We start from the raw sequence: 12,162 nt of genomic DNA, 5'->3' as shown, positions 1-12,162 counted from the left end.
ATTGAAGGACTCAACTGTAAAAATTATTGCCGCACACACACACACAGAGATACACACATGGCAGAATTCCAATACGGTCTCTGTAATTATAATATTTTTTAGTGTAAACAAGGTTTGAACATGAGGCTTTGTGTTTGCTTAGTGGGCTAAGACGAGTGGAGGCCTTGAGATTCAAATGCTCAATTCTCACCCAGTGGCCTTTTTATTCACTTTCACAAACTTTTTACTTTGTATTCACATACTAATTCCTTACTGTGACCTATGATCTACATAGCCAAGCTTTTCAATCTGAGAGACTGTGTGTTTGTGTGTGTGTGTGTGTGTGTGTGTGAGGGAATGAGCGTGAGATGAGGCAAATGCTACGCTGTGTTTACAGAGGGAAATTCTGATATTATAAAATGGGTGACTGTTTATGCTCCTCTCCCATGCATGTAAATGAGATAAATAATGACTTGATGTAGCTGCCTGCAATCACCATGAGACTCAAAGGGATAAAAAGGGGGGGGGGGGGGTTAGTGACAAAGAGAGAGATATGACAAGACGGAAATGGAAGTAGACGGAAAGAAAGGGTTCAAGAGAGGTATGAGTGCTCGAGAGACTCAGAAGAAGGAGAGATGTGAGGAGAGATGAGAGGAGAGGAGGGAAAGAGAAGTAGGTGACAGGAAAATAAACTGGTGACACCCTCCTCTTCTCCTGTATTTCCTCCCCACCCCTCCCTCTCTCCCTCCCTCCATCCCTCCCTCTCTCCCTCCCTCTCTCTCTCCCTCCCTCTCTCTCTCCACCATCTCTTCCCCTCATTGCTCCTGGTCTTGGTCAGTGTCTCTCCCCTCTGCTTGCTCATGCTAAATGGCCACTGTGTGTGAGGGAGTTAAGAGGCCAGTCACATCCTCCCCTGGAGTCCCTGCAAGCCTTAAACCACTTTCCCAAAGCTGAATTACCCCTGATTACCTTTAGATAATTACCATCAGAACACAGGGAAGGAGAGAGCGAAAGTGACAGAGAGAGAGGGAGAGAGAGAGATGAAGGGAGAGAAAAAAAGATGTTGACAATAGCAGTTAAATTTCTGTTCTAGACTAGACTAACAACCTTGTGAGTGTTTCTTATACCAAAAAAAGACATGTTTTCTCCGTAGATGCTCATCAATATGTTTGTTCTGAGGATGTCAAAGCCCTCTCGTAGAGCAAATCACCCTCTCTTTATGCAAGTTTACTGTCAATAATTACACTAAGGATGATGAACACAGTCTCTGATGAGTAAGGATCAGAATCTAAATCTATCGAGTTGCTGTTGTTCTACAGTATACCAAAACAAGACACATCCTCTGAGCAGAGGCTTATCAATATGCTTGTTTTAGAGCTGCCAAAGCCCTCTCGTATGGCAAATCACACTCCTTTTATGTCAGTGTGCTGTCAATAGTTCCACCAAGGATGATGAACATGTCTTGAAACACCATTTCAGAAAAGTAAGAATGACAAGGAGAAGAGGCTTCTGCTGCACAAAATACAATTCCGTATTTTCATGTCCTTCGGTGGAAAACCCTTGGGGCTGCGTTCTCAAGGCTACAACATTATGAGCCCGAGTGCGGGTCTATCTGGCCTGGGCTAAATCATATATATGGGTGGCTCTGGCTTGCCCTCAACCACAGACGGGAACAGCGAGTGAAATAGAATTCTTATTCCCACAGCTCTCTGGGGTGAACGGCCACATTGTGGACTTGGTTTGACTATGATTTCTCCAGAGCTGCACAGGCTCACTATCACTGCCTAGGAAGCCCAGACCGCGCCAGTAGACGCAGTGTGTTGCTTTTGGGAGGAAAAAAAAAAAGTAAAAATAAAATCATTCCACGTTCAGACTGCTCCAATTTGGCTTTCACACTCCGAAATGAAAGCATTGTGACACTTTGGAATATTAAAGCAGGCTTTGTTGGGCCAGAGCTCATTGAGCTGATATCTTAAATTGATTCCTTGTGGGAGTCCTCAAACCCCAAGCCCGGAGGTCTGTGATTTCGTTACGCGAGGCAGGGACTTTAAAATGAAAGCGGCGGTTAGAACTTGGCACGGACACAGGACCACCAGCTGGGGGCTCTGAAGTTGCGTAATGTGCAACAGGCCCCCGAGACATTCTCCTTTTATACCGCCGTTGTTCCCCGTCGACCGGCCCGTGCTCCACACTGACCCGCGTCGATCTGAACTACAATATAGAACAGGTCCACCGTGGGTCACAATGCTTCGTCTGAACACACTAACCATCCGCAGTTGAAGCTCTCCCTTCCCTTCTTCCCTTCTTCCCATTTCTACGCGCACCCCCTGCCAAGGCATCTGAGGAACACTGTGGTGCTCCTGCTGCTTCTGCTGAAGATCACGACAGACAGTCAGCGCGAGGGAACGAGCGAGCGAACGAGCGAGCGATATTCGTGCCTGCAGGCGGGGTGCCACACTCTCTTTCTTCTCCTTTCTTTTTTTTTTTGTCCTCCAGCAGGCCCCCGTCCTGATCTGGGGCCCAGATAAATACCCCTGACACACAGGCGTACCCGCCAGGCATTACTATGCCATTACTCCATCCACGGCCGCGGCAGGCTCGGCGAGACACTTACACTCACCCTGCTTCAGAAAAGCACTCCAGTGCAGCACCGGCATGCCTGGAGGCTACGCACCAATCACAGAATATTAACCACCCACTATATTACGCTCCTTACACAAGGCTGTCTAAATAGAGTCGCTGTTCGGCCCCGTGCACCCGGTTTGTACACACGACGAGCCCAGTTTTAATATGACAAAGCAATTCATCAAGCGTCGTGCTGAATTAATAATGAATTTGATTTGCTGGTAAATAATTATTTCATGGAGTACTCTAGCAATATTTTATGACAAAGCTGTGTGCGAGAGGAGATCGGCCATTAAGTTTTCATGTGCTCGTATGATCTAAAACAAAAGAGCATGCGTGTGACGGTGTGTGTTTTTAGCAGTCATTGAGAGAGAAAGCAAGAGTGGGTGAGTGGTAGATAGAGAGAGAGAGAGAGAGAGAGTGTGTATGTGTGTGTGTGTGTGTGTGTGTGTGTGTGTGTAAATGTGTGTGTGTGTGTGTGTGTGTGTGTAGAATTATGCAGGGAGGGATGTCACAGAAGGCATATGATTTTTTGGTGCTCAATTTTGGAATATCTGTGGAGCTATTATGTGACTGTCTCACTCTTTGTGTGTGTGTGTGTGTGTGTGTGTGTGTGTGTGTGTGTGTGTGTGTGTGTGTGTGTGTGTGTGTGTGTGTGTGTGTGTGTGTGTGTGTGTGTATGTGTGTATTTGTGCACACATGCGTTTCGATATGTGAAATCAGGCTCTGTTTGGTTTAAACCCTGCTTGGCCTGACAGTAATTTCTGCCTCCAAATTTCATTCCAATGGGTTCATCAATCTTCCTCCCTCCCTTTTCTCCTCCATCTGCCTTTCCCTCTCTCCCTCTCTCTTTCATTCTCTCACTCCTTCACTCAGTAAATGAGAAATTGAAAGGCATAGATGGGGAGGTTACGTGCACTGGATGGTTAAGCAGTTTGACACAGAGAAGGAGTGCACGTGCACGCGCTTACACCATACACAAGCACACACACACAAGAAATGGTACTTCACACACCATCACACTGAGAAATACATCCCAATCATGGTGACAAAGGAGTGAGAAGTCCCCCACCTCCACACACACACACACACACACACACACACACACTGTTCTTCATATCAGACTCCTTCTATCAGAAAATATCTACACATGACACATTCAAATTAAATATTCAGTCCCACAGTTTTACTAATGTTCTGGAAAAAAGGAAACCCACAGACAAGCCCCAAAGGGCCCTGCAGCTCCAGTATCATCATTAAGAGCACATTAAATTATCTGTAATTATCATTAATGCACAGCACAATTTCACAGTGCATCTAAAGACATGGGGTGGTCGGAAACTGCAACCTGTGCAGATGATGGCACGCCGCCGCGCCTAACAAATGATGCTTCACAACTAACGAGAAAAAGAAAAGAAAAAAAAGGAGGGAAAAGAGAGAGCATGGGGATGGAGATGTGTGAGGGAGACAACACACGAGCACCAGGTCAGGAGACAGAGCCTTGCCATTACGATTGATTAGCTAGTCAGCCTACAATACTATCATTGATTTTAATCACTTTAGCGTTACTCCTTGTAGTGCCGCCGCACACTCCTTTCAATTGGCTCTCTGAACATTTAGTGCATCCTCTCTTTCAGAGCTGAATGATCCCTGATGATCCATCCGCAAGCTTCTCAACCCTGTCCGCTCGCTGACTTTAGTGGCGGCAATATTGTTTTGGGAGATGTTCCTGCACTCTGATTCTCCACTGCGAGTGATATTAAATTTTAAGTGTGTGTGTGTGTGTGTGTGTGCATGTGGGCATTTGTGGGTGTTGGATGTTTTTTTGGAAGGGTGTGGAAAGAGTGCTAATAGCTGTGTCTGTGAAATCTTAAGGACCATAACCATAGCAATAACACTCCCAGCGCATGGACTTACTCACTACAAACAAACACACGTACATGAGCACCCAAACATTCACACACACACACACACACACGCACGCACGCACGCACGCACGCACGCACGCACGAACGCACGCACACACACACACACACACACAGTGTCATACTTACACAGAGAGGGAGTCATCATGACATACTGTACAGACATCGCCATACACAAACACTGCGAACGCCAGGCATACACACACGTGATTTAACAAATGTGCTCACTAACTCCGACACATGAAAGCCCTTCAAATGATTTAATGGCTGTACACACATATTCAAGTTAATTAGGCATGCTAAGCAATTCACACACACATTTTCCCCAAGACAATAATGCCGGGGAATGTGTTTCCCTCTCTCCAGCACTCAATCATATCAGTATTACACACCAAGGAGCCACATTCTCTCCTTCATATGAATTTCAATAGGTCTACGCCAGATATCTGACAAATGATGCTGACCCCTCTGGTCTCACGCGCCGGTGAATGGTTCTCGGTTGGAATTAACGGCTGGTATTATTAACAAACATAACACAATATTGCCTTCCGTCAATCTGTGTGTGTGTGTGTGTGTGTGTGTGTGTGTGTGTGTGTGTGTGTACGTCGTGTTTCTAAAGAAAACAGCCTTTCAGCCTTCCTTGATGAAATGAATAATGGATTTACACGGGTTATCTGTATCTTAAATCTGCGCTATTTCTGCTTCCTCCACAGAGTGCGCCATTTCCAGGCATCGGGCTTCGACGAGGCCAAACCAATTACAGCACTCTGAGGAGACCCCTGCACACGGCATGCTTGGATGTGAAGCTGTGCCGCTGTATCAAGATGGTTGCTGCCCTGCCCAACTCAAGGCTTAGCATTGGAATTCCACTGGCCTTCCCGACTGGCAGTCTCCACGGTATCAATCCGAGGGCAATTACTTTGATTGGTTAAGACTGGAGCAACAGCACCTATAGATATATACATACATGCGTGTACTTATATGAAACTTTGCAGGGTGCCTCAGGCTGAAGCCATGCGGGTTGTAGAGGCTCAACTTGCCACAAATCTTTGGAGTAAGGGCTGCTTGCATCATCCACGCCTGACATCAAAAGGAATATAGAGCCTGGTGAGAGGCCGGTGCTGAAACGCAACCCTAAAACGGGTGGTCATTTTGATTTTTGGAAACACTGCTCCAAAGTGTTCTCATGCATAGAGGACTCGACACTCCATCTTGGTGAGATTGATTTCACATCCTTTCTTTTTTCAATTACCTCCTTTCCTATTCAGTCATTTTTCAGAATATCTACACCAACATTTGTTTTCCGTATCTGTAGCCAAAAAGAAAATGGTGAAGCCTTCCTCAAGGCCAATAAGAGAAAGGGACAGTGAAAGGAGCGCAAGTGGCAGACAAATAAATAATGACAAAACAATAATAGGCTACGTACAAAGAGGAACTCCACACCTACACAAGCACATTATCCATAAGAGGTGGATTAAAACCTAGGAGACCGTAAAATGGACTCTTTGGTGCTAGTACGGCTAAAAGCTAAAAGGGACCGATGCTGGAGAAAGAACAACAGCATGCTGAGTGGAGGATGAAAGGAAGCGGGTGCAATACATAAACACAATGGCAAAGAAAAACTCACATCTGAAGGCCTCAAAGAGATTAGAGTGGATTACGGAGGGAAGGACAGGAAAATTGGTCAACAAGTTATGAAACGAGTCGTGGAAGTGGGCAGCTGCGCTGGGAGGGAAGGCCAGGGGAAGTGGGCGAGGTGTCTGAGTCCAACGTGAGCCGTTCAGGCCATCACTGACTCACGGACTAGGGGGATATGGGAGCGGTGGACATTTGGGCAGTGTGGAATAGACGTGGTCTGCTATCTGAACCGTTTCACTGCAGTGATAGACAGAGATTGCGCTTCCAGTGAGTGCTTTCACACACACACAGATGCCCGCACACACACACACACACACACACACACACACACACACACACACACACACACACACACACACACACACACACACACACACACACACACACACACACACACACACACACACACACACACACACACACACACACACACACACACACACACACACACACACACACACACACACACACACACACAAAAATGACCCACTCATATATAAGCATTCACATGACTGCATATACACAGACTCATGAACATACACAAAAGCTCTCCATCTCAGTCTTTCTCACACACAAATGCACATGAATACACCACACAAACACACACACACAAAAACACAAACACAACACAACACAACACAACACACACACACACGCACTCACTCACATAAGCTCCTGCACACAAACAATTCGGTTTTTATTTTGTTGGCTTAGGCTAAATGGATTAGGATGAAAAGGGACGACTATGGCAGAGTGGCACATTAAATTAGATGTTCAAAGATGTGGGTTTTTCCAAATGGTTGTTTTTAATTCTGCACATTCTCTCACTGCTCTCTATCAGTCTGCCTATTAATATAAATGCTGTGAGACCCTTGGCAGACTTGATAAAAAGAAAAGTTTGTTTTTAAATGCTGAATTTTTTTTACAGCCATTTATGTATACACATTCAGAGAATCTCTTCAGGGTGACATTTACACGACTGCTCATTTTCACAGCCGAGAGCAAATTTACTTTTCAAATGGACAAGAAATTGCCAAACTGTCGACCACCAGGTGTGGCTTGGAACTCAAATGGCACGCCATTAAAGAGCATTTAAATGCGATTTGGAGAAACGCATGCACATTTGCCTTGCAAAATAGCACCTGAACGCAGAGTGCTCCCCTCGTACATGATGCAATAGCAATACGTGCCTCTTCCACTGTATTCACACAGTCTTCCTCTGACCTCCAATCTCTCTACACTCTCTCTCTGGTTTCAATTTAAAAATAAAATCATATCTCCCTTTTATTCTACCTCTCTTCCTCTCCTCTCCTCCTCCATCCACTCTCTAGTACTCTCATCCTCTCTTTTCCTGCCAACCACGACAGCTTTGCATGGAAGGTGACTGAGTGTGAGGGTTTGTTTTGCATGGGTTTCCTGCCTGAGGCAATAGGGTTGGGAGCCGAGGGGGAACTAACAAACTCCCATCTGGCCTTGGCGAAGCCAACCTTAAAAACACAAACAACACACACACAGAGGCCACTGGAGAGGCTACTGCTAGGTGAATAGAGCACCAGCAGGGAATTTGTGGATACATACATGCATGCGCGCACACACACACACACACACACACACACACACACACACACACACACACACACACACACACACACACACACACACATACACACGCACACAGAAACAAAAGGACGCACACCCAAAGTGGAAAGTCAGCAAACATGCAAAGTGCTTCAAGATCTATATCTTTATCTAAATCTATATCTGTACTGCGCTATAGCATAATCTCTGTAGTGCAACGGATTATCCAAACAAATTTTTATGGGGATGATTTTTTTTGTTGTTGTGTCAGTGTAAAATAATTTTATAGTTCAAGTGCGCTTAGAGGTGTTTCATGTGCACATGAAAAGGTATTTGCTCAATTAATTCCCGTATTTCTGTGAAATAGGTGTTTAAAAGTATCTGAGCAGGAACACAAAGCAATTGAGCAACAAAAAAGAGACAGAACATTAGTACTGATGAGAGCTACATGAAATGGAGATTTTTATCATTCAAAGTCTGTTTCTGTCCCTCTCTCTGCCATGAGTCACCATGACAAACAAACCGCTACTTCAGAGACTGATGGCAAAAAAAATGCTCCCATAAAACATACACATATGCATAAGTCTGCAAACATAAAGGAACAAAGGCGTATGTGCATACACCTCACCATATCTAGCTGAACAGAAAAGATTTCTTCCACCCAGGAGTGGGTGCTAATCTTTTTCGAGTAACTTTAAATTTCTCCACTGGATGAATAATTCATTAATTTGCTCTATTTTTGAAAACAATGACAAACCAAGAAAGAGCATCCATAGTGCATTCTGTTTTGTGGTAAATGTCTTTGATTCCCTCCCTCTCTCCCCACCATCTATTCTCTAAATCCCACACACGAATCACGCATGGAAATCAAACCGCATATGACCTCGGAGTGAACTTTATGAAACTTGTCCTAAAATTAAATTGTTGATTTATTCAGATACTACTGTGGATAACATTTGAATAATAATATGACTTAGGGTCGCACTGCGAATAACCAAGTAATTGTTTTTCTAGAATCTCAAATGCCAATCACATTTTAATATGTTCAGTTATTCCCCCTCTGCCTTGAGCTTGTCTTCTACCTACTGCTATAGAATAATTGCCACATCCTCTTCCTTCAGTCTGACAGTTTTTCTCTACAGTTCCTCTCTCAAATTATCTTCCTCAATATACATTTGCGTCATTATGCCTTCATCCCCATGTTCCTTTCAAGGAATCTGACCCCACTTTTCCTTTGGGTTTGACAAGCTAATTGACTGATTTTATTTGATACAATTCAAAAAATAACTTGTAGCCTTCAATTTGCCTTGTTTTTTAGCCTTTTCACACTGGGACCAGAAAAGGCTCTGGAGGCAGAGAAGGTGTTGATATATTAAGATGCTAACACAGTTACTCTGCTCTCTTCTCTGTAGGTATTAAAGAGATAACTTTTTTCTGGGAGTCCAAAACAGCCCTTCCAAAACCCTCTACTAAACTTCACCAAGGAGTCTCTGAGTCCATCTGAGTTATCTACAGTCAAGAGGAAGCAGCAGCCAAATAACCGACAGAACTATGGCTGCCGAGAGCCTCGTGGAGCTTCGCGATTGGCTGTTCCTGATTCTCTTGTGTCTGACATTGTTAGTTGAGGTCTTGGAGTTTGCTGCGGCAACGGCGGCTGTTGCTGAGGCGGTTGCCCAGGACGGAGAGTTCCAGGGGGAGGTGCCGTGCCCCTCGGCCTGTCGCTGCGATGACAGCTTTGTTTACTGCAATGACCGAGGCCTGAGCATCATTCCGCCACTGCCTTTAACAGCCGCGGTGCTCTACCTTCAGAATAACCGCATTGATAATGCTGGATTGCCGACATCCCTAGAGCGACGAATGACTGTACGAGTTATTTACCTTTATGACAATGAACTGGATGATTTCCCAAAGCATCTACCCCCATCGCTTCGAGAACTACACCTGCAGGACAACAACATACGAACGCTACCGCGTGCTGCCCTAGCTCGACTACCACTGCTTGAAAAATTACACTTGGATGACAACTCAGTATCAACAGTGAGTATAGAAGACAAAGCATTTGCTAACAACCCACGATTGCGACTCCTATTCTTGTCACGCAACCATTTATCTAGTATTCCTTCGGGTTTGCCAGCATCTCTAGAGGAACTAAGGCTTGATGACAATCGCATATCAACTATCCCCACCCACGCTTTCCGTGGACTGTCGTCCTTGAGGCGTCTCTTTCTGGACGGCAATTTGTTGGCGAATCAACGGATTGCTGATGATACTTTTGCACGCCTCGCCAACCTGACCGAGCTCTCACTGGTGCGCAACTCCCTCCTGACGCCGCCGTTGAATCTGCCCAGCTCCCACCTGCTCCGCCTCTACCTCCAGGACAACGCACTGGCACATATGCCCCGTGGGTCCCTGGACGGCATGAAGAGGCTGCAGAAGCTCGACCTGTCAGGCAACAACCTCACCACCCTCCCCCGGGGCCTTTTCCGAGACCTGGATAGTCTGTCGCAGCTGCTGATGCGTGGGAATCCGTGGTACTGTGGCTGCAATCTCCGCTGGCTGTACGACTGGCTCCACATGCGAGGCGCTTCCGTGACGGTGAGGGGTTTAGCTTGCCACAGCCCCGAGCGAGTGCGAGGGCAATCATTAAAGGAGCTCACAAGTGAGATGAAGTTATGCGAGACGGCAGGGGAGGGTGGAGTGGTTGGAGGGGGCAGAGGCGGAGGAGGAGCAGCGGGTAAAGAGAAAAGTGGAGTTCTTCCAACGCAGGCAGCCCCCACAACCACACGCATGCCCCAGGGGTCACTATTCACTCTCCGGTCCAAACATCCGGGCCACATCCCCGACCTGGTGCAAGACCACCTTGGTGAAAGTGGAAACAGTGAGGCTGGTAAAACACTGCAAGTTAAAGTCAAGCCACTCACACCAGAAACAATCCACATCACATGGACTGCAGCGCAACCAGCCCCATCGTTCCGGCTTTCCTGGTTGCGACTGGGTACAAGTCCTGCCATGGGCGACATTACAGAGACATTAGTTCCCGGCGATCGCAGAGAGTATCTACTCACTCAGCTGCAGCCACAGTCCAGTTATATCATCTGTATAGTACCGCTTTTCGTAAACGAGGGCAAAAGCTCTTCCCTTTCCTCAACAAACTTGAACAAGGACCATGAGCACCCAGCGTGTGCCAAGACTGAGACATCAGATCTCACAAGACAGTCAGATCAGGATGGGACAGATCAGGGAACAGACCAGTTTGCAGCCCTTCCAGTAGCTGGGATTATTGGGGGTGCCACAGCACTGGTCTCGCTGCTCCTAATTTTTGGCATCTTTTGTTGGTATGGCCATCGGGTGGGGTACCTGGCAGCCAGCGAACAGTCCATGTATGGGAGGGGAGATGTAGTCAACAGTCGTGCCAGTGGCAAACATTATGATGACTATGCTGAGTCGGGCACGATAAAGGACACCTCAATCTTAGAAATCAGGGGTCCTGGTTTCCAGATGACACCAATGGCAGCGCACCAGCCGCTGCAGCCCAAGGCTAAATGTGAGGACATGACCTACATTCACACCATCTTTCCATCAAACAACACGACTCTCTACAGGAGCACCCAAAACCACACAGCCAATTCAGGCTATGGGACCAACCGTGGGTACAGGGAGAGAGGTATACCAGATATAGATTACACATACACGTGATAGCCACTTACCCTCACCACCTCTCCCTGTTCCCTTTTACAGATGTGTCTGTGACTGGGGGCAGCCCTTGGATCCAAAGTAGGAGTGTGCCGGCAATGTCTTCGTTTGTTTGATATACAGATACATACTCTCAGTCCTTGATCCAATACTTAGTCGAATTCAAATCCGAGAACATGAGAAGTTGATCATAGTGATTCAGCCCACATTATTTTTTTAAATCTATTGATTTAATTTTTAGATATATATTGCTAATGAAGAATATTTCCACTCTGAAACATTGCCTAGAGCTGCAAAACCAGAGATGAACAGTTAAATTGGCCCTGCTCCTTCTGTTTTTTTCCCAGCTGATGTTAATTCATCCGCATTAATTTAAGGAGCCGCATGTATAACTATTTACTGAAACAGTTGTTCTGTTGCCCAGCAACAGCTCGACTGAGGCATAAGGTAAAATTTGGCAAGCATACTGCAAAAACTGATTTTCAATAATGCATTAAGGTCAGATTGTATGCTTTAAAGAAATAAGAATGAACCCAACACTTTTTCACTGTTATCTCTCAAACTGTCTGTTGACTCATGCGTCACACATTTTACATTATGCATAGAATTTTGTAAAGACTGATTGAAGCCTGGATCTCTAAGAAGGACACATTTCAGCCCCCTCTAAAGATGTCTTTTGTATGTTTGAGGTGTCTCAGCATCTATTACCGTTCTTTATTCTGAG

General features: G+C 45.8%; 2 protein-coding genes across 4 annotated transcripts in view; one reads left to right on the top strand and one right to left on the bottom strand.

Moving 5' to 3' along the window:
- The window catches only part of flrt1b (fibronectin leucine rich transmembrane protein 1b), a 20,409-nt gene extending 8,757 nt beyond the window's left edge, over positions 1-11,652 (top strand). For both annotated transcript variants that reach the window (XM_076292250.1, XM_076292251.1), the window contains exons 2-4: positions 5,243-5,426; positions 5,525-5,744; positions 9,158-11,652. In XM_076292250.1, the coding sequence (XP_076148365.1) occupies positions 9,297-11,441 (2,145 nt within the window). In that variant the 5' untranslated portion in view covers positions 5,243-5,426; positions 5,525-5,744; positions 9,158-9,296 and the 3' untranslated portion in view covers positions 11,442-11,652. The remainder of the gene's footprint in view (positions 1-5,242; positions 5,427-5,524; positions 5,745-9,157) is intronic.
- macrod1 (mono-ADP ribosylhydrolase 1) overlaps positions 1-12,162 on the bottom strand; it is a 61,010-nt gene that overhangs the window by 34,530 nt on the left and 14,318 nt on the right. The window lies entirely within an intron of this gene.

Source organism: Alosa pseudoharengus, unplaced genomic scaffold (assembly GCF_046254945.1).
Source record: "Alosa pseudoharengus isolate Yale_2024_CS ecotype anadromous, Long Island Sound unplaced genomic scaffold, YU_APseudo_1.1 YU_APseudo_1.1_scf_19, whole genome shotgun sequence".
Classification (NCBI taxonomy): Eukaryota; Metazoa; Chordata; class Actinopteri; order Clupeiformes; family Clupeidae; genus Alosa; species Alosa pseudoharengus.
Note: the sequence above shows the minus strand (reverse complement) of the source record. Positions and strands in the feature narration are given on the sequence as shown.